Genomic DNA, 24388 nt, shown 5'->3' with positions numbered 1-24388 from the left:
AGTGTGTCTGTGTGTGTGTGTCGTTGAAGCAGATGGGGACAGCAGCAGCTTGTGTGTGTGTGTGTGTGTGTGTGTGTGTGTGTGTGTGTGTGTGTGTGTGTGTGTGTGTGTGTGTGTGTGTGTGTGTGTGTGTGTGTGTGTGTGCGTGCACATGTGTGTTTGGGGGGTGCCCTCAGCGCTTCCTTAGTGCTCTTCACAAAATGACCTCTGGAGTTGTGGGTGCAGACATTTTGGAACACAGCCAACCTAACTGCTCTCTATACATTATGGTATCACTCCAAAACCCTTATTGAACTTTAATGTATCACTCTGGGGGAGGGGGACTTGAGTTTCCATTTAAGCTTCTATTGACAGCCCTTAAAGTACTTCTGAAAACATTAAAAGCTCTACCGTAATAGTTAGCTGCTACCTAGTAAACAGAGTGGAGCATGATAGCAGCTAAAATGTGACATATTCCTCCCTGCTGTTGGTGGAGAGTAAACAAGAGCTAACTTATTTAATTTATCACAAACACAACTCCAGATATTACACCATGTTTGATGGATGTGTGAATAACCAAACTTGCTCAAACCTTGGCGCAAACACTTTAATGATATCAGTTTGTATTTTACAGGTTGTTGTGCTGTCCCAAATGGCCAAATAATAAATGAATGCAGGTTGAAGAAATTATTTGTAATTTCTTTTGTTCAGCTCAGCCTTCTTAATATGAATACATTGTAACTTCCAATAAAATACCCTGCAGCACTTGGCTGCATGAAACCAAATATCTAAAAACACAAAAAAAAGTCTGTTTTATGTCTGTAATAATGTCATGACGCTCTCTTGTCTTGTATTTAGAATGTTACTGCATCAAAATGTGATTTTTAGGAATTCTTTTTTCACTTTTTTATTTCTAGTGAGAGTTTCAGTACTTTAAGGAAAAATAAAAGGTTATTATTTTACGTAAAATCTTTGTGCTTCACTGACATACAGTAGATTTTCATAATTAATGGTGTTCATTGTCTGAAGGTCTATCCAGGTGGCTTCACTTTTGACGAACAAAATTAAGCTTCAACATTCAGATCAATACATAAATGGAATGAATGTTGGAGACATGTTTCTTCCTAGAACGCCAAGGCTTGAATCATGCATCACAGCAAGGTTATTACTGGGTTAGGGGACAAAATCCACCGATCAGAAAATGTGTATATGTGTGTGTGTGTGTGACTGAATGTGCGGCTCTCCGTTTGTGTGGGTGATACGCTTACTTTGTTCTTTGGCAGCCACCTCTATCCTCATTAGGTTTTTCTGTGTTTTTTTGTCTTACTCATGTTATGGGGAAAAAACACCATTTTTTTTGGTTCCCAAAATGTAAATCATGAATTCTAAGAATGAAGGGTTTAAGGTTAAGGTAACATTAAGTATGCGTTAAGGTCTGGGTAATGGTTAGGGTGAAGGTAAGGTACGTAGTAAGATTGAAGGTTAGGCTAAGTTTTCATTAAATGAATGTGAAGCAATATGGACGCTCTTGGTATCTCCCAATTTACCACGGTGCTTGTTTCAGGCAACAACTGGAAACAAAGACAATTTTATGAACTTCAGGAAAAGGGTTATTGAAATGACGTCAGTTTTATTAAAACCACAGACTGCAGCAAATTGGAACCGTTTGCTTCATGAGCCACCAAGAGTGACCATTGGGCCTCAAGTTTGTTTTCACTTGAAATATACAAATTAGATGAATTGAGCGTTGTGAGAATTAGAGGAGAGAATGTTTCCTATAATTCATCCAATGATGAGCTCTCCTGTCAGGAATTGAAGTAATATTTAATTCAGAAATTTCACCATCTAATGATGGGAGATTAAGGAGTGTGTGCACATGATGAGGGTGGTATGTAAATGAGTATGACCTCGCTGCTGACGAAGTGTGTGTTAGTGAGAACTAGACTTTGTCACTGTCGAGACTGCACTCAACCATTTTCTATGTTCATTTACTATCTCTCTCTGTCCCTGTAAATGTCTATGTGTATAAATGAAAAATGCATTTATGACTGAATATGGCCAAGACAGTGACAGTGCATTGACTGATGACAGAGTGAACAAGCTCATTATTAAAGGTCTTATCACTTCGCAGCAGACACAGTTACGCACACACACACACACACACACACACACACACACACACACACACACACACACACACACACACACACACACACACACACACACACACACACACACACACACACACACACACACACACACAGAGAGACCTCAGTTCTTGTCCAATGTCATAAATGCATTTGTCATCATAATCAACACTTTGGCCCAAACTCACCTTTTTGAAAAGTTGTACAAGGACCTTTTGTAAGTCAAGGTTTCCTGAAATACAAAGAGCTCACACACCATTCTTTTTTTTATAGATCTGGGCATATCTGTATTGTTAATTGTAATATTGTTACAGCCATAGACCGTATTTCAAAATGGACATAGACTCTGGGTCTGAAAAATAAACCAATGCAGAAGTGCCCTAAATTGCAACACCACTGAAAGGATGGCTCAAAAAAATGTCTGGCTCCAACAGACTCTCATTAAAAAAATATTCCCTTCTCTCGTGTAGTACTAAGTCATGCCCCCCGTTGCTGATTGCTTGGAATAGTGTTGTGAAGCTCGGTCTGAGCTATTTTGTTTGTTTCCCTTTTAGAGAGCAGTGAGGAAACACTACATTTTTTTTTTTTGGCGTGCACACAGAACAGACAGTTTGCATGTTCCACAATCCAAAAACATGCATGTCAGGTTAACTGGTGATTCTACAAAAAAAATTGCCCTTAGGTGGCAATGAGAGTGTGGATGGTCTTTTGTTTCTGTCTGTCTCTATGTGTTGGCCGTGTGATGGACTGGCGACCTGTCCTGGGTGTACCCTGTCTTGGTGTTCACTCTGTCTTTGCCCAAAGTGAGCTGGGATAGGTTTCAGCCCCCCTGTGACCCTGTTCAGGATACAGCAGGTATAGATAGTGGATGGATGGTTGTGTCGGATTAGAATTGCGGACTCCACCTTTGAATGTGTAATTTGTAAGAATCAAATCCCATTTTTAATACCACTTTGTACATTAGGGTGCAATGTGTGTCATGGTAGTGTCCAGACAGTCCACCCTCAGTTTAGTGTTACACACAATCTGATGGGGGACAGATTTCAGTGAAACACCAGCTCAAGAGTTTCTGCAGTTTGGTAAAATTGACCTCTGTTGTTTTTTTATTTAGTTGTTTTTTTTAATAACTGATGATTGTAAAGTTAGATTGTATCCACCCAGTAGTGGATAGACAAAAATGGTGATCAGTTAAGCCTGTAGTTACATTATAGCCTGTTTATCTCCCTTTTAGGAAGACCATAGGAGCAAAAACAACAACCATTAAATGAACACATATTGACTGCACTGAGAATGTTTTTCTGTGTGGGTTGTGTAGTCATTAGTGCAGTAAAGATCCGTTTTGAATTGTTCAAACAAGATCAGTACACCTCATCTGTGTGCTACATGAAATGATCTTGGTAGACGGCATGATGACAAGCTCGTCACATATGATAACTGGTCCGAACCGCAAACTAAACATGTAAACACTGTCAGTAACACTAAACAAAGGTGTACTGTGGAAATAATTTCAGCCCCAAGCTCATCAGCTAGACTGGACAGTGGGCACTTTGAATCACAGACACACAGAGAGGACCCAAGATTGACCGCATTGGAAATACGTGTTTTTTGACATTACACCGCCCTGCAGTTGCAGCATCCCACCAGGATTTGTCCTCATATGCACAATGGTCAAAACACCCCTGATGTATATTATTAGACACCTACATGAGCTATCACCATGTAACCACCATTAGCATCAAACGGCTGTTTATTTACCAGAAATGTAGTGAGTTCAGGAACTTCATTCCTTTACTCACCAAGAGCAGTGTCCAACAGTGGATGTTAACTCTTGTTCTGCTTCTGCTTTGACAGAAGTTCCATGCATCATAACTACAAGTTAGAATCCATCACTTCTTCCTCTGATGTTGGAGTGAGAGTGTCAACTTCAGTGACTCACTGTACCATCTTGTGGTATATAGTGCTATTACAAGCCAGTTAGCATGCTTACTTCAGTAAAACAAAACCTCAACACTGATATTTCAACACATACCGTGAATAGTCCATTTAAATTTTTTTTTTTTTTAACATCTTACAGATTGCCCCTTTAAACTTGCTGTCTCTGAATTACATTTTGTTGGGCCCTTTATTGGCTGTCTGCCATTGCTGACAATAGCATTATATACAGTATAGACTATTGTTCTTATATAGATCTGGAAACACAGACTTTGTTTTGTCTGCATTTAAAATCTCAGCAATTGACTTCATGAATACGAAGATGAAGATGAAGATGGCCAAGTTCTAATAAAGCAATATCCATGTAGGACAAAATCACAGAGCTAATAGGTACAATTAGGTGTTGGTTGGGATACTAAATAATGACTTTAATTGATCTTTTTTTTTTACCTTTATTTCATCAGGAAGTCCTTTTGGGATCAAAATCAGGCCAAGGTAGCAGCTGTACATTAAAACATTAAAATGTAGCATATACAATATCATATACAAATTCCACAATAAAACAACAAAAGAAACAATCAACCACAGTGACATCTGAAGAAAAACAACCACATGCCTCAGTCCACATTTCTTATGATGCAACTAAATCCATCAATAGACACGAGAGTGACTAACTTTAGATCCTTTTGTAAAGTATCCCATGGCCACGGTGCATAGTAGGAAAATGCAGTTGTTGTTAGATCTGTACGTTAAAAAGCACCTTATTTACTACTTCACAGTCCAATGCTGTGATTGTTTATTCTGTCTTTTAAATCACATTCCTTCAAGAAAGTACTCAGAAGTTAATGGTTTTCTCTCCACTTCAGTGTCTTGACAGTTATTCCACCTGCTCAGTGTGAGCCTTTATGAGAGATTGAGAGAGAGACAGCACTTTAGCCCACAGATAGCAGAAAGATAATTAGCTAAATCTCCATGGGTGGTTGAGCCCCCTCCAGCCCCTACACTGGAAATAGTGTGTGTTCCCATCCATGCTGTCGGTGGGACCAGCGGCAGTTAGGTAACAGTCCCTTAACTGATTTGAATCATCTAATTAGAATCACTAACTATATAATATTTTTCTCTTGCGCACACACACACATGCTGAAGTGGAGAAGGCTTAAAGACAGAGCGGTAGTAATGCCAGCTGTGCTCGTCAAGAATGTAGTTGGTCCAAAATTGTATGCATCTGTATGCTGGCCATCGTGTGTATTTGTCAAACGTTCTGAGTCTTTAGGATTCTTTGTTTTGCATTCATCTTGTTTTCCTTCTCATGCTCACGCGGCTCTCTCGTATCATTTCACAACTAGCCGTGAGGGTGTTTCAGTTGGCGACAAGGAAATAGATCTCTGGGCTCACAGTCAAATGGATTTTGTTTTGGTTATCCTCAGAAAAGCATTTTAGCTTCTGTTGAGACTCATCAGCAGGCTTGGATTGCACTTACTGCATTAATGGTATTTCTGTCAGATAAAATTAGATTTGAAATAAGAGGATACATTTCATGATCATTCTCAACTCTTTCATGGAGAGGGAGATGGAAGATGAGTATTAGTCTCTGAAGAAAATAATTTTTCTGCAAGTTGAAATACTCACAGATAGCTTTGTGTATCACCTAAAAAAAAATTGGAAATACTTGGGTATACCATTGAAGTCCATCAATAAGCATTAAGACCAATTCATGGTTTACACATCTGCATGTCCACAAAGGGCTGATGGCAGAATTTAGTTATGTACCCATGTCTGTGAGGGACTGCAGGGATATCTGCATGCAACCCAGAATTTTTAAAATACACATACTGTCAAACAACTATGTCGTCAGTAAGCACACAAACTGCACATCAAACTGTCACCAGGTCAGCATCATGTTTTCTAGTGCGTATGTGTGGAACGTGTTTGTGCGTCCATATACCCCCTATTGTAGCATGTACTGTATCTAAGAGTCTGTAAGTTCAACTACACAGTTATTCGTGAACACTGAAACCAGGAACTGGCTGTTAGAGCTGTCCGTTTTTTATGCACCACATCAAACAAACAAATGGATGCCTTACAATACATTGAAAGCAGTATCAAATAGATGGTTTATTAATATTGGCCGATCATGGATCTATCGTTATCAATGTATATGCTGTCTGATATGAAAACATTTTTGTTCCAGAACACAATGCAGAAGGTACTTGAGGTAATTTACAAATTCCTCTTAATTATTTTTTTTTACTTATTACAAGTTCACTGTTACAGAACTCTAATGTTATTTTGCGCAACAAAGTTTATTGTTATACTGTAAAATGCCATCGCCATTACATAACTTAGTTAATGGGTTTGATAACAACATTTTGGTTGATATATCGATAGTGGAAAATTGCTACCTCCTAATATTGGTATTCACATCAGCCCCTTTTGGGCTAAATCCTCAACCAAACCACATCAAGCCTTCCACATTGTTCCATGAAATTCCATTGTCTGGCTGTGCTCGTCTGTATGCTTTAGCTGGTTAAATTTGTTCACCTGGTACCTGTCACACCTAAGCTCATCAAGCTTTGTTCTTTTTCCTCTGCAACCTTCTCCCCTCCCTCCAGAGCTCTTCATTTTTAATTCATGCCTTTAATCATTTACCTCAATGTGCAGAGTTAAGGGAGAGCGCTCGTTTCCTCCATCAGGGTGCCCCTCCAGTGTGATAGTGCTCCAGAACAGATGGTATCTGTGATAAGGATCGACAATGCATATGCATCCCTCACCTCAGCACCTCCACCCGGGTCACATTAAAGCCCATCGATCTCACACACACTTGCTTTACACAGTATGTTCCATCCTCCAGCTCTGGCTCTCTCCAAAGAGTGGTTGTTGCATCAGAAATTGGCCTATATATATTTCACACAACACCAGATCATCATAATGACATTACCATAAAGCGGGTCTTGCATCACCTCCGCTATGACTCAGCTTCCTGTTTCAGCAAGGCTGTTTTTTTTCAATCTTTGATGATTCACCCTTCTCATTTTGTGGGTAGATCTTAAATACATCCAAGGATGCTTGTATTTGGAACGGCATTTAAAGGAGCACACCATCTTCCAGAAGGAACAGTTAATAATATGAGTTAATTAAAACATAAAACCAAGATATTTCTGAGGGATTGTTCAAATCAGAATTCTAACTAGCTTATATTATTTGTAAGTTCATAAATAGGCATAAAATTGCCAAATATTTAAATACTCCTTCCTCCTCTGCTTTCAACATGGTCTGTGTTTTATAAAAGCATTGAAAAAAAAGTTACATGTTGGGAAAAAGAGCTTGAGAAGGAATTCAATTAGGTAATAATATTATGGAGAATGTGAGGGATATAACATTAACAAAAAAATATAAATGGGATTAAGGAAACTCACCAAATTGTTTTTTGACTGCTTTTGAACAGAAAAGCCATTGGGCTGTTTGCTTTGCAATACAATTTTACCACGGATTCAACTATCAAAGTGACCAATTCACACAAAAAACATGTAATATTAGAATGGATTTTGTCAGTAATAAAGCTGTCTAACTGTGAATAGAGCATGGCATACAAGTCTAAATGTATCAGCACTAAACATAAATGTCTCCTCCATTTCTGCTCAGACATTGTATAATTCCCTAGAAGGTCAAATCAATTTGGTATACAGAATATAGTGTCTGATTACTGAACACTGAACATTAGAAAATGTACACATTCTTCACTGTCAGTGTCGGTTAGTCGAAGCTAAAATGTCTGTGTATGCAACTTCTTTAGTGCAGATTTTAGGTTGTTCAGCTGACTATGTTATGCTTCTTTATATTGCTTTTCCACTTCATTTCAAAGGGTAGTACCTTGCTACTTTGTAAAATAAGACTGTAAATATAAAATATACAGTTTAACATACAATATACATGTCACCAGTTCATCACAAGGCCAATACAGAACACAGGCAATCATTCACATTCAGACCCATGGCCAATTTAGAGTCACCAATAACCTAACATGATTGTCTTTGCGAGTAAGAGGGGGCTGATGCACCCAAAGAAAACCCAGGCAGGCACATAGAGAGCATGAAAACTCCACACAGAAAAGCCCCAGCCAAGGTTCTTGCTGTGAGGCGACAATGCTACACTGTGTTCCTGTGCCACCGGACAATAAAATATCATCATGCATTGATGTTTGATCTCTTGCAAAACTGTTAATTTACTTTTCAAGTAAATGTTAAGTCAAATCAATGTTTACCTTCAAGACTGATTAGTATAGTGATTCCACCCACAGGATGCTGTTCTAAAAACCTGTAACAAACAAATGTATAGAGGCAACAAGCTAAGTTTGCTTTGGGTGGTTTAAATAAGAAGTTGCTGGCTACATTGAGTATGTTTGTTCATCTTCATTAGGAAATACCAACATTGGTTTTGAGCATGTTGGACCTTGGGAAAAAAAACTGTAAAAAAAAACAAAACAAATCTATGTTAAATGGTCTACTCAGTAGTTTTCTTGGACCATTTAGTTACATCTTACCGTGTTCATTTAGCAAATTAGGCAACCTCAGGTGTCATTACATAATGTAAGCCTTGTGATAAACATATTTCCTGGTTATAAGCTCTATTTAAAAATGGATGTGGACTTATGGTCAGAAAAATGAAGCCAATGCAGAAGTGTTTTAAAATGCAGTACCAATGATGGTCACAAGGGACTGGCTCTAAAAGACTTCTGGCACACATAGACTCCCATCCAAAAAGTGTCAATTACAAAATGAATAATTCATTAAGTGATAGTGGTGTTCATAGATAAGTTACTCCCTCAGATCAGGGTTCTTTGGTCCTTCTGAAAATAATTTGATTATTAATCCGATACTTGGCCTCCAACAGACATATATTTGGTGGTAGGCCTGGTTTGATTGACCGCCAGGAGTGCAGTCCAGCTGCCGATATAATTGGGTAGGCATGGTGTCTTCAGGTTCTGAGTCAGATCTGAAGAAGGCAGATCTACCTCTCGTTTCTTCTTAGCTAGTTTAACTACAATTACTCCTGACTCATAAAAGACAAGATGCCGACTCCAAAATGCCAGACTTCAAAACCAATTGGTGGCATCACAGTGGGTTGCCAAGGCTGGTTGGGTGTTGTATGCTAGCGTCTAATTGTACTCTTTGTGATAAAGCCATCGAGATCTTCATCCATGGCATGCCAACACTAGCATGTAAAGGCTTCAAGTCAGTGAAATTCTAATATTTATATCATTTGAAAAGAAATAGAAGAATGTAACTCCTAAAACTAACACACTCAAAAGATACCTCACTGTTGTAGTGCCAGGCTCCAGGCAGTGTTACAGAGTGATGCTTCTTTTACCCCTTAAACAATCTTTGGCAGAATACAAACTGCAAAGAGACACAACCAGCACACAGAGCCAAGTGTTGGCCCTTCATGGAATTACTCATGTAATTCTTGTTAATATCAGCTGATATGACCCAACACTAGCAATGTTTGCTAGTTTAACATTAATGGTCAACCGTGTGTAAAGGAAGCTCCTTCCTGAATGTTTTGAACACTGGTCTTCTCTAGTGATACAGATAGAAGAGAGATAATGGATTCCACTAGCTATGTGGTTTGACGAATTTTGCCAACTCAGGTGTCAGAACAAATTCAGTCACCTGTGTGACTGAATATTTTTTTCAGATTCACACACTCCTATGCAGTGAAATGATCACAGCACAGTGACGGAGATGGACAACCAACAATAGAGCTCAGAAAAGAAAGGATCTGATTTTGACTGGCTGTCTCCTTTGGTATTCATTGAAACTCTGAGTTCATAAGTTCTGATGTGTTTGCTGACGTTTTTAGAAATGACCATTGAATTAGATTTTTCATGGGATATGGTAATATAGCAATGTTCATCATTAAGAATTTTTTGTTTGGTTTATTTGATAATACATCTTCCTCTGTCACTATAGCAGAACAACTTCTGAGTGTACTGAATTGAAGAAGGGTATCATTCACAGTATTATTTAAACCAATTTTTATTTGTAAGTGACAAAATATATCATCTCTTCTTTAAAAGTTTATCTAGGGTTGTTTTAAAGGTGCCTTGTAGGTATGTTGACCACCAGTTGTGCAAAAGAGCAATGTTTTCTGAGTTGGTGTTTCCTTGGTTGCTCTTGTATATATGCATGAAGGCATGGCCAACTCTGTGTTTTTGTCCGATTGCGATGACTGACAGATGAACAAAAAAATTCAGGAAAGACGACCACAAGCTAGGAAATTAACATTGTTCTGTCTAAGTCTGTAAATATTTTATAAGTAAAATAATTCAACACATTCGCTTTTACCTCGAAACATTTTTATGAGTAGCACCGAATGTAAACAGAACTGTACAGATTATGGGAGATAACCAAACAGGGTACCTTCCAACCTTATCTTGATTTTGTTTTACTTTACTTTAATTATTATTATTATTATTATTATTTTTTTTTTTTTGTGGACCAGGTTTGACATGTTTTTTCATTTCCCAGCATCCCATCAATTGTCACAACAATAATCTAAAGCCCCAGTATACTTACATGTTTCTCCAAACAATGCATCACTTTCTATGACAGACATAATGAGTAAATACTTTCACAAAATGTCTCTCAAATTACATTTTCAAACTCTCACTGTGACAAAATAAAATATCAAGTGTGCCAAAGGTCAAATGAAGCAGAAAGCATTTCTCTAGACAGAAAGCAGTAAAAAGGTCAAAATGAAGTGATCCTTAAAAGGCTGAGGTCATTTCATTAGCAGCACAAAACATTATAGGCCAGACAGCAAGAATAATTAACATCATGCTGAGAAATTGCTTTAAATGTTAACAAATGTCCTCAATGTGTTCTGTTGCAACAATTTCCATGTTGTGAATTTTGTTGTTTTGAGATTTCAAAATGGAATAAAGGTCACATTCAGTTTGACACATAAATTATATTTATTCCATCTGTGGAGATAAAGACTGCAACTCTACAGTGTTTGTTTTAATCTACTTAGAGCACCTGGTGAGCTGAAATGATCAGATCAGGGGTATTCAGATAGTGTCAAACTGTCTTCAAATCACAGAGAAGTTACTCAAATAACTTTCAAATGATCTAAACTTTCTGCTGCTCAAATAAGTTCATTTCTGATGACATACATGCACCCACACTCAGAGTTACCTTGAAATTCATGAAAATTCCAGATTCACATGCCTTCTAATGACTGCAGAAGCACATAAGCACAAAACCTAACTGATTATTCTGTCTAAGGCTTGTCAAGTGATTGTTGTGCTGACTGACCTGATTTTCTGGACTGCAGTAAGCTACATTACAGGAAAAGATCAGGTCTTATTGAAACCCAAAGTGCAGCTGAAGGGGCAAGGCACTTGGTCAGTGGTCAGTCCTTATTTTTGTTGTTGTTGTTTTTTTAAAGTATCTTATGCACTGACAGTTTATTTGCTGGGGGCAGTGGCTACGTACATGTGACTGTGACATTGTAAATGTAAAATACAGACTAATATGCATTTGTTCTTATAATATAATTAATTTACTGACTATCTTTGAGTTTTGGGTTGTCAGTTGGACAATGGACATGTGAAGTTGCAGTCAAGATCATCCTTGAAAAATAATGATACATGTGGTGACAATCAGCAGTTGTTGTCCTATTGACATTTGAACAAAGTTGTGTTGCTGACTTTCAGAGTATTCTTAAGAAGAACAAGTAGAGGTGGCTGAAAATAAAATAAACTTAAAGCTGCACAAATCAATACTTTAGAATTACCAATAGATTAGATTGATGCATGTAAAATGGAAAGGGTGGTACATACTGTCAAACTCTTAGGGAATTACATTGGAACAGTTTTCAGTGTATTCTGGATCAATGTTTGGTTTTTCAGCTTGCATCTCTGTTTGAATCAACCTCACTTCCAACAGCAGCTCTTTTTATTTTTGATTAACTGAATGATTACAACTTGCCAACCACCAAACCATGATTTGACTTTCTATTTGTTTTACATGTTTCATGACAAGTACTTTACTTTTCTGGTATTTTTCAATCTCCTATTCTATTCCTTCATATTTCCATGTCAGCACTGATTCAAATTACACACAATCATAAAACATGACATTTTTGTCTCAATCAAGTCGTAGCTTTGTATAATATTAATAGCTCCTCAGACATGGGAAAAATACAAAGCCAGATACACAAAAATGATTTTTTTTTTGCTTCCTGAAATGAGTCACTCTAAATCACTTCTGGGACTGTGTGGTTGAAATCAGCCAATCCTCTAACCTTTTGTTATTTTCACCGCACACATACATACATGGACACAAACACACTTTCCACCCCAACAGGGTTCTGTAATTTCCAACACAAGCAACCATTATGAAAAGTTCAGAGATCTCATATTCTTGTTCCTGAGTCTCTATGAAACTGAGGGCTAAAAGTAAACAGCAACCCCATCATTATCATCTATTTACTACACCCCTTTTGATATTCAGATTTGTATTCAGGTTAACACATAGCCCAAACAATTTTCCTTCTCTCCCACAGAGCTGTTTTTTTGTGAATTAATGGCACATGATGTTTGTGCATCCAGACAGATTTTTGGTCATTTCGGTGCCAGTGGGGCTTCAAAATGTCTAACTAAAATACAGGTGGAAAGTGTTGCATAAATGTTGTACAAATTGCTATTGGTATTATTAAAATCTTGCTTTAAATGAAGAGACTTTCTGCATATTAAACAGGATAATTTATCTCAAACACGTAGAGCAGAATTTTTTGTGTTATCTTTCACTTGTTCACGTGATAAAGACTGGAGTGTATGTAGGAGAGACGCACTGCACCACTACTTAATCACTATGACACAACCCCTACCGGGTCTCCTTCTCACTTTGACGCAGTCAAGTTCCTAATGACTCACCAAAATACCAGGGAGGTGCAGGTTTGTAAATCTGTGCAAACCCAGCAAAAATGAAACATGTCCTATAACATGTTCTATAATTAAATGAAATCATAAATGCACATTTAAAGTACAACTGAAAATGACAGCACGATCTGCACACATTTTGGGATTTTTTTATTTTTTTTATTGGTATGGACATGTACAAAAATGGTGGGGAAATAGTGACAAATCAGGGAGAGGAGTAGGTCTAGGTGAAGGGTTGTCTCATTAATCTTAAAAGGGCGCAGCAGAGCCTCCAGAATGCAAATGAAACCATCAGTCTTGTCAGAAAAAACAGATAGAGGGATGGAATGACATACGGATTGACAGGGTTACTAAGGGAAAAGGCTGAAGGTGTGATGTCAAAAGGAGAAAAACAAAGAAAAGAAAAGAAAAATGTCAGAGTGATCAAACTGTTTAAGTTGTAGCAGCAATCCCAGACTAGGTATTCACTTACTCATGATATGAATACTACGCTTTGTAGTAATTGTGGTTGTTAGTTGCCTGGGGGGGTTATATTTACCATCTACACAAGAGGAGAATATGAACATTTCCCTCGTGGTCTTTACAATCTGGAAGTCGTAGAGTCAATGCAGGGAAGAGATTTGGGCTGGTTGAATGGAACAAACCGAGCATTTTCACCCTGGAGAACTGTGTTCAACCCAATGATAAAGCACAAGTCAATGAGAATGTATTTTAAGCGACCCAAACCACAATCTTTTCCTAATCATGTTATGCACTTTGTGTGTCTATTTGAAGTGATACTGATTTATGTTCATCAGATCATACTAGTGCTTAATGTTCCTACTACTGAAGTGGAACATTTCCCATTTAATGTTTGCAGCCTTTATCATGCTGCTTTGAGCATGTTTCCCCCAACATTTAACAATGGCATCATTTCTAAATTATTTGATAACTAAATAAACCAACAGGTTGATCTGTGAGATTTATTGAAAGACCAAACCTGATGTTCAAGTTGCATATGTTTTCTTCTGACAGACACTTTCCAGCTTGGTAATCCAATCCCACTACCTCCTGCCCACATGTTGAAGTGTCCTTGGGCAAAACACTGAACCCCAAATTGCTACTAGTAGTTACACCAGCACCTTGCACAGTATAGCTTACTACCAGTGGTTTGTGTGTGTGTGTGTGTGTGTGTGGGGGGGGGGGGGGGTATAAAGCATTTTGTAGTAAAGACTTATTTAAATTATCAGACACAGATTGCATGTGTTGTAGGACAGCCGTTTGAAAATAATGCTGAAGACCGGAGAGGATTGTTAGGCACTCTGAGGTGGTGAGGGGAAAGGTGTTGGATAGCAGAGAGCTTTTTTTTTTAGGTGAAATTGAAAGGTGCTTCAAGTGAAAGCAGAACGTGTTGCTGGTCATCAGAGTACAAAGTCATCTGGTTTGTCTGTACAGAGATATAAAGAAGTAATGAGTGGAGGCAAGTTGGACTCTGAGCTGCCTTTGTGGCTGATGCACCATCTAGTAAGTGTGACAGTCAATAAGGTCATTTTATCTTTATATTTAGCTTTGTGATGCTTTGGGCCAGTGATCAATTGTTAGGACAAAGCTCATCTCTCCCTCTGAGATTTTCCTAAGAAAATTGTCAACTGTATAGCTCTACAGCCACATCACAGCTATGTTTTTCAGGTATTTATGAACACCATTTTCCATAAAAACACTCAATGCTGTACCTTTTTTTTTTCAAGAATGAAGACATAACTTCATTGTTTTCTGCTTAATCATCCTACATACAGACTTAATAGTTTGATGGTTATAATGAATTTGCCCATGTTGAAAAAAACAAGTTGATTTTCTCCTTCTCCGTTTTTCCTTGTTTTGTATGATTTGTCGTTACGATGATACAGTGTATGTCCACCTGGCCAAAGCTCTCATCTCTTTCCTTGCATTTCTTTTTCAGCTCTCCAGACCACTCAGCCTCCCAAGGTCCTTTTTCCTCCAGAGAGATATGACACAGCGATAGAAATCACGCCTGGTAAGGAATAACATTTTTATTCTTGGGTTAAAGTGGTAATCCTTAAGGCCCTCATTTTTAGAATGGTGTCCCCATTCTTGGTGCAAAGTGCTCACGGCTATGGTGTGTCTTTATGGAATAGCATGTCCTATTGGGACCATGGACCCTTCAGTTTTTCCCAACATACGTGATCAGTGGCACTTCAGTGTGACCTTCAGGCATTAAAGAAATCTAAAACTGGAGTTTTATTTGATCTAAGGTGTTGACAGGACATGTAGCAGAATCTGCACCGTAAGTTTTGACTAGTACTTTAGTTTATAAGGATGCAATGATTATAGAATCAGAATCAGAAAAACTTGATTGACCCCTGAAGGGAAATTGTTTTGTTTTAATTCCTTAACACATGGTGAGGAAAATTTAAAAAAAATAAGTTAAAAGTAAAAACAGAGCCCAAAATCGAATACTCTTAATAGGAATAAATGCACAGTAAGTAAATAGAAAAAAAATCATTTGCAAATGTTTGAGAGTGATGTACGATGTGGAATCACAAGAAACGCTCATCCAATGTCACATGATTAAAGTCCCTGGAGTTCATAAAGAACTCTGCAGTGCACAGAAAGTGTGAATGACGTCACACTCGGTTGATAGCTTTAGCAGAGGGGTTGAGGTAAACAACAACCAAGATGACATGGAAAAATTCTCTGGATATGTAGTATGGACCATATACTGTATATAAAAGTGGACGTAGCTTCTGGCTCTGAAAAATTAGACCAATGCGGACGTGCCTTGAGTTGCAATACCACCGGGGGCTGCTAGAGGTTGGCCTCGCACTCCATAGACTGCCGTTCAACTGGTCTCATAACATTCTTGGTCAATTAAATTTCTCCACAAGTTATTTCGGTTTTGCTAGCTATAGTCACTCCTTCTTATTCATTTTCTGGCTGTCCATCTGAAAATAATTCTGACATTGATTATAAAATAAGCTTCAAGAAGCTATGTTTTTGGGGGCGTATCTGTTTGATTGACACGCCTGTGGTGCAGTCAGGTTACAGCTATCTGTGGGCGGGACGTAGTATCGCTGGGTTTCCAATCAGATTGAGTCAGATCCCCCGCTTGCTCCCCCCCAGCTCATCCAAATATGGTCACTACCGGCTCCCACTGCTCGGAACTAGCAACACGGCGCCGGCCAAATTCCGAACTCGTGGCTTCAAAACGGACGTTCACAAACCAATGGGAGACGTCTCTGCTGGGTAATGCTTGGTATGGACGTAGCCTGATAGCTACAAGTTCAATGTCTTGAAAGGTTTCTTCGCTGTAACGTGACAAGGGTGGTATTAATAACATTTTTCCTTTCAAAACTGTCTGAAATCCATCAATAGTGATGGGATCTAGGGTATTTTCTTAGCCATATCTCTGTAAAACATATAACACTGGTGATCGATGTCACATGTTCAGCAATTCTGACTTTGGCCATCTTGCCAAAATCACTTCACCAGCTGGTATTGTTCTTGGCAGCATAGTAAAGAGATGCTTTAGTGAACCCTTAAGGGTCACTTCCTCCATCTGTTCAAAAGTCAGAGGTCAGGTTTGACCACAGAACAGCATCGCTGGAGCTGGCAGAGATGTGGTGTCTTTGCTCAGATAATTGAAAGATGGTGGATCTATGAGGCCTCGGCTGGCGTCTTGCTCTCTCTCAGCTTCTACTCTATCCATTCCAGTCTGGCTGCGTTTTCGTTCTTTCATCTTCTCCAGTCAGTGATTAACAGTGACTTATGAGCAGATATGTATTACTTGGTGCTGAAACATTTGCAGAGCCCACACAGGACTCGCTACAGTGCTGCCTTATCTATTGATGAGACCTGGCAGACAGTCAAAACCATGGCATTTTCAAAGTTAGTCTTTTCACTTTGATTCATCTTCACTGGATGATTTTAAGATTGAGAGTCAAAGTTGTTTGGATTGGCAAATTACATCAACCTCAAAAACGTAATCTTTGCACTGTTAGCAAGAGAAAAGCCAGTTTCTCTGAGGTATGTCAACAAACCCAATAAACTGTTCAGAAAACAACAATAAAGGTTGGAGAAATAATTCTTTGAGTGAAATCAGGAGACATGAATTAAACATAGAAAGGATCTCATTATGATTTGCTTGTGTACTAAACAGCATGTTGTGTTCTGAGGTTGGCCCAGTAGGCTGCCATCCTTGCCAGCTGTGCGTGTATGTTTAAGTCCATAAGTGTGTGCAGGCATGTGTGTCCTGCTGTTCAGCGGTCTCTCTGACTATGTTAGCAATGTTGTCAGAAATGTGTTTGGATGCGTGTCCTAGTCTCTGTTTATGTGTGGTATGTTTCCATTAACTTCAGATTGATGTAGTAACAAATAGGCCCTAAGGCCGCTGTACACTGATTGCAGCAGGGACACCTTTTAATGGGCACCGCAATCTCACCCACACCGTGCACACACACACACACACACACACATATATATATATAACAAAAATAAAGCCACTAAAGACACACGCATGTAGGAACACACTCTACACACACAAACACACAAAGCCAGAGTGTGACCCTGCGGTACATTTTTAATTATCATCTTGTTTTAACCTGAGGGAGATTTACATCAGCAACCACGGTTATGTTGTTCATTTTCCTCTTCCTCCCCTCTCCTCTGTGCTCCACTCTTCTCTGCTTTAACTTTTTTTTTCCTTTTTTTTTTCTTTCATCTCTTTATTTTTCTTTGTCTGGTAACTGTTTGTACATTTGCTTTCTTAGTCTCTTCGTTCCTCATTTGTTTTATTGAGATTTGTTTATTTTCCCCCTCTACCAGCCCACATTCTTTCTCCTTCACTTTTCTCATTACTCCACAATGCTCTGGGTCATAAACACAATTCATTATGCTCTCTGTTATTATACTGATGTGGTCTACAGGCAGTAAGAGCACAAAAAGAGCTCATAATTAAAGATTGATTCATGGTGTAAGACAGTTTTTTTTTTTTTTTTTTTTAATAAGCTCAGGAAGGCTAATGGTGCTGAAGGATCCTGGTAAATGTATCCTTTAAAACGTAGTACTTTCAGGATGTGTAGGTACATAATATAAATGCAATACTATCACTAAGTGTAAACAGTTTAGAGTATAAAATGGAAAAGAATAAATACATGATCTGTAAAAATAAATTATTTTTTTGAAAAAAACTTTAAAAAAAGAAATGAAGCACTAACTGCAGTTCCTTTTGAGTCGGTACAATATCCATTTCTCCTTTATAAATACATTAAGCATTCATATTACTGTTTACTGTTTCTGAACTTATAAACTCTGTGACTATTTGAAATCAAAATGTAAGTTTATTCTGTAAAAAAAAAAAAAAATCAAAGGCATATTTACCTATTAATTAATAACCAATACGTTCCCATTCATTTTCTTAATTTGAATCAGAAGAATGGAACTGCCAAAGAACACTGATGAACGTAGACTGGAGAGTAAAAAATACTTTTTGTGATGAAAATAAACTAAAGCATGACAAATTGTGATAGGCTATGACTTGATAAATTAAACACAGACATATTTAATAACTAGTAGCGTAAAATGTTTCTTTAATTAATCACAACAAATTATTAAGCTTCATCATTTATTTTCAGTAGTTTGTCTTACAAATGCTCTCAGACCTAAATGTCAGTCATATTTAAAGTTAGTGAGGCTCAGCTAATTGTTCAACAGTTGACTGTCCCTGTCATCTGTCCATTCACCTTTTGCCGATATTTGATTTGTGTTTCCACCATCTACCATCTACTGTTCTTCCTTGTCTTAGTTACAGCTAAATGTGGCTTGGGTATATGAGCATAACACCTCCTGATACATGGGCTGATTTATAGAATGTAAAAAATGTGCTTTCTATTAAGAGTTGGAAAATAAGGCTACAAATACAATATGCTTTTCCATTGCATAAACGTTTCCCTTTGAGCAAGAACCCCATGAGGAACTCAAGAACCGACCTGCCTTTCCACTACGCACTGAGTTTAGTTCCTTTATGCAGTGACTTCCTGGGGTTTTGGCTTGTTGCTTGGCAACAACACTCACATTTACTTTGAAATGGCTTGGTGGATAAACTAAATAACTGTAATCTCCATCAAGCTCCCGCATCATTTGATCTGGTTGAATGTATGCAAATGAGAGACATGTACTGACAGAACCATCTGAGCTCCTGCGGACTCACAGCACTTATGAATGAGATGATACAGATAATACAGCTCTTCTACACTTTTAAAATGTTGATGGTTTGAATTAATTAAATTCCAATCATAAACAAATGAATAATTTTGTGTTTTTTGACGATATCTATGTGTGACACTCCAAATAATTTATTGACAGTTTTACAGTCACTCCTATTCCACTTATTGTGGATGGGAATGATGCTTTTTGGGCCAGTGTGCATCACTTGATACTGCTAGAAATTGCAACATAGTCTGGCCATTATACAAAATCAACTCACCCTGTTTGAAACCACAATTATTTTTTTAATTTTTTTTATACACACCAAACAAAGCAGACATAATGTGTTAATAAGTGATCTTTAGTAGAATAGTAGTTGGACTTTGTTACAGCTGGACAGAACCAGGCTTATTGTTAAGTCTTGGCTTTATGCTAAGGTACTGGCTGAACCCTCATGTTTAATGAACAGAAATGTCATGGTATCATTATTGTCATCACCTCTTTTCAAGAAACACATTTCCACTGATTTGAGAATATAAAACTTTATTTTAAACACCATAATGCCCAAAGGTAACTTCACTGTTGTAAGTATAGTCTACAATAAATCAAAAAAAAAAAAAAAAGCAAAAACAGTTCATTTTATTTTTTTGGCCAATGAAAATATACAATGGACTAATAAAACTCTGACCTGTTAGCCAAGTCGGTCAGTGGGGAACAAAATGCTCGGTCGAATACAGAAGGGACAGAGTCGTTTCTGTCCAACTGATCCAAGATATACATATACTGTACATATGCATATACAAATATAGGATGTATTATGTGCAGTAGTAGTCACGTGTATTTAGTATGTCCTCAGTAGGGTAATGGCCTCAGGACAGAACAATTCAGCCCTGACTATCTAAAGGCCTTATTCTTCAAAACAACATTGTAGGAATTTCTTTAATTTGTTTTTGTAGGTTTTGATGAAGTTTTGATACTTTGTCCTCACTTTATATATATATATATACAAAAAATACTGCAACAAGGTAAGAAGAAAAACATTGCTTCATAGCACAGTAGGTGTAATTTGAACATGTATACTACATGGTGTTATCGAGATGCTGTATTGCACATTGTTAGTACCCAGTGCATGCTTCTCTCACTCACCATCTACACATCATTCTCTCACACACACACACATGCGCACACTGATTCTATTACAGTGGATTGCAGAGAAGGGAAGTTCTTTTTACAAACAGAGAAATGCCCTGTGTATATCTGTGTGTGTGTGTGTGTGTGTGTGTGTGTGTGTGTGTGTGTGTGTGTGTGTGTGTGTGTGTGTGTGTGTGTGTGTGTGTGTGTGTGTGTGTGTGTGTGTGTGTGTGTGTGTGTGTGTGTGTGTGTGTGTGTGTGTGTGTGTGTGTGTGTGTGTGTGCGCCAATATGAAACGTTCTCTTAAATATCATAATGTAAAAAAATATGTGAGGTGTAAATTAGAAATGGTTTTATTTGTAGTCTTTAAAAGTTACTTATAATTAGCAAATTCCCTGTTAAGTTCACTATTTCTGTGAATGTCAAAGTGGCATTATATATCTTTGTCATAACTAACCACATTAGGATCATTACAAAATAATTGTGTTTACAAACACTTTACAGTACAAAAATGACAGACATGAAGAATATTGGCGGATACCACCAAATATCGCTATCGGCCCCAAAAATTAAGTATTTTTCAGATTTTAGTTCACATCATAAAAGTCTAGAAGTTATATTTATATCCTTAATTCTCTGATGTGTTTTCAAGTCAAATCCTAGCCTGGCTGCGCCAACTGTGGCTCAAAGCTTCAACATTTTCTTCGCTGTGAAAACAGTTTGCTTGGCTTGTGTTAGCGTTTGCACACCCATTCTGAAGGGTTGACCAATCTGCAACCAGTGTCGGTGGTTAACCGCTTTTTTCCCAGCCATTATCTATCCAGAGTGTGTATGCAAGTTCCACTTGAATGGCAATATTATTTTATGTGTTAGATCAGCAACCTTTACACACACACAAGCTGGTGTTCATTAAAACAATTTTAAAACTTATGCTGTACTCAGGAAAATAACACTTTGGTGGACACATGCCGTAGGTAGTTGCAGCAGTTGCGGCAGGTTCCGGCGCATGCTGATTGGTTAAAATTAACCCAGTAGGGTGGAACAACTGCAACCGATTCCCGATGGAGGGTGGCCAGACCATTTACACATGAAAATCACATGGTGACAATGGGTCTGGTTCGCACCAGGCTATGAAATTAGTAAATGATTCCTGCATTACCTGAATAAATAATATATTGATTTATTGATAATGGAAATTTTAATTAGTAGCAGCTTGAGTTCAGTCCATACAGTAATACAGCTCATTGATACAGCTGTTCCCATATACAGAGTAGTATCAGATGCCAGTTTGAGGTTGATTGTGAAAGGCAGGGTAAGATAAGGTGGCAGGTTTTCTCTTTTTATTCTCTCTCCCCTCTTGTCTCTCTTTCTTCTTCTGTGTCTGTCTTTTTATTCTCACATCGTATTTATATCTCTGCGTCTGTCTCTCTCTGTCTCTGCTAGGAGTCGGTCTCTATCTCGCTTTCCCGCCGTCTGTCTGTCATCCCTTTGCCACTCTCTATATCTCTAACTGTCCCTTTGTCTTTCTCTTTCAGTTTATTCAGTCTATCCATTCATGTTCTTTAAAATGGTGATGGGTCATGTCATTATTCCCTTTCAAACTGTCACAGAGAGATGTAGGTGGACTACAGGATAAACTGAATGCAAAAAAGGTCTTTATGTTTTAGATTTTCATCCATGAGAGAGAGTCTGCCTGTGTATGCAGTTGTTAGTCATCCTTTACCATCTAATTCAGAACATGATAATGCAGCACAGTAGCTCCAAAGTATCAAATTATTTGCAACAAAACCGTACAGTGATGTGTTCATTTATTTTTGCTTGCCCAGTTAAGGGGTAGAAATACCTTACCTCTGTAATAAAACCTGAAAGCTGGTGCTTAGAAATAAATGGAATTGAAGATGGATTAAGGGGGACAGAGAAACAGAACTAAGTAGGGAGTGGAAACAATAGTGAAAGAAATAAAGAAAGAGAAGTAAACTACAGGAGCATGTAGAGGTAATGGATGAATAGCGTAAGACAAAGAAAATGTGGAAATACAAAAGAGCAATGTAGTTAAAGAAGAAAAACTAAGTGACATGGAAATAAAACCAAAAAAGAACAGTGAAGAAGAAATTCAGAAAAGCATACATAAGAAAGAAGGGGAAATGAAGGGAGTTGGAAAAGAAAGGAATAGAAGAAAAAAAGGAGATAGATAAGAGAATGCAGAAAAGAAAACAAATGGATGAAGAAAAGAATTGAACAAATAAGATATAGGAGAACATGAAATGGACAATGGAGGAAGGAAGAGTTAAGACAGGCAGAAATTAGTAGGTTAAAGTAGAATCAGATGGAAGATGGAAATGTCAGTTAAAGATATGAGAAAAAAACTGGATGTAAAGGAAAAAAATAAGAGACGAATGAAAATGAATTAATAAATGTGAGGAAAGAAAAACAAGAATATTATTTGTAATTTAAGACACAAGAACAGTAGAGAAAGCAGGTTCCTCTTTACAAACTAGTGACCATTACCTGCAGCCTATCGTTCAGATTTTATCAGCTGTAGCTAACTAACTACTTTAGCTAAAAGTACCTTGATGATTTGGCTGAAAACAATATTTCTGGATGACTTCCTCACAACAAAAATATTGAAAGTCTTAAATATTGTATGCTTTTGAAGCTACAGACCATACCCCCATGGAATGCTTAAACAACAAAATATGCATGTTCCAATTTGATCTTCCCTGTATGGTTTCCTTGTATTTCTGAGAGTCAACTTTACAAGTGAAAAAACTTTTAGGACTTATGGATTTAGCAAAGGTAACACTATCCTGGGTAATGCTGTTAATGGAGCTGCCGTGTAAAGCAGAATGGATGGCCATTCATGTGACCTAAATCCATTATTGAACAGTGTTGACTAATAGGCCACAAAGATGTGATCTAACAAGAGCCGATCATTCTTGCAATTCGACCACGATCCCTCTACCTACATGAGGGATGGTGATGTGTGTAAATTCACATTCAGATCAGCATCATATTACATTCCTTAGCGCATCAATAGTGAGTGTCCACATTTGTACAACCCTGTTTCTAAAAAAAGTTGGAATGTTGTGTAAAATGTAAATTAAAAAAAGGATGCTATGATTTACAAATTCTGTAAACCCATATTCAATAGCAAAAAGGCCCAAGTAATATTGAAACTGAAAAATTATATTGTTTTATGAAAAATAAATGCTTATTTTAAATTTGATCGCAGTAACATGTCATCAACCGATGGTGTGTCTTTATCTTTCTCACTGTCACTACTCACTCATTCAGTGACAGACATTTGTCCCACTATTGCGGTCCAGCCATGATTGTATGAAACAGATATTGAATAAGTACTTTTCAAATCTTAGATTAGTTGTTTGATTCTTCACATATTCCATTGTTGTAAATATATTAAACAGTGATTTACAAATTCTGTAAACCCATATTCAATAGCAAATGGGCCCAAGTAATATTGAAACTGCAGTAATATTTCTTTATGCCACTGATAACCCAACCAACTAATGTAGCCTGGGTAATTGGTGAAATACTTCTTGGTCTTGGAGGTATATCGTGTTTAGAAATCCTAAATTTGACAGACCTTTGCTGCCAGATACAGTTGTTTGAATAGTCTACAGATAAGTGCACATTTGCTGCTCTGGGGAATTAGTCAGTTGTACAGTTAGTAAAGAATAGGTGATGAGGTCTACAGAAAAGGATGAAGAAAAAGGAGAAGTACAAGGACCCTGAGAGGTGAGATTTTTTTAGGACTACTTTTGGTTACCTCGCAATACCTTTTGCATTAGCTTGAAATATTTTAGGTTAACTCCTAACAAACCTTGCATCTCTCTTCTTGTTCCATTTCTTTGAATGCACATGTCTATTTCAGCTCAGCTTTCCTGTCCATATGAACCATTTGTGTGCTCATCAATATGATACAAGGGTCGATTAAAAAGTTCAGAAACAGCACCTGTTATGTGCGAATGGTGCACAGCACCATGACATGCACAGAGCACAGACAAGCTATGAACTTTCTCAGTAAGTACTTACA

The 24388-nt window shown here is 37.7% G+C and overlaps 1 protein-coding gene across 3 annotated transcripts in view; it reads left to right on the top strand.

Moving 5' to 3' along the window:
• il1rapl2 (interleukin 1 receptor accessory protein-like 2) overlaps nt 1-24388 on the top strand; it is a 444417-nt gene that overhangs the window by 360634 nt on the left and 59395 nt on the right. For all 3 annotated transcript variants that reach the window (XM_069712202.1, XM_069712201.1, XM_069712203.1), the window contains one exon: nt 14942-15016. In XM_069712202.1, the coding sequence (XP_069568303.1) occupies nt 14942-15016 (75 nt within the window). The remainder of the gene's footprint in view (nt 1-14941; nt 15017-24388) is intronic.

This window comes from Brachyistius frenatus, unplaced genomic scaffold, assembly GCF_029030835.1.
Source record: "Brachyistius frenatus isolate BFR_SWC_R1_liver_20210118 unplaced genomic scaffold, ASM2903083v1 Contig_107, whole genome shotgun sequence".
Lineage (NCBI taxonomy): Eukaryota > Metazoa > Chordata > Actinopteri > Embiotocidae > Brachyistius > Brachyistius frenatus.
This window is presented reverse-complemented; position numbering and strand designations above follow the sequence as displayed.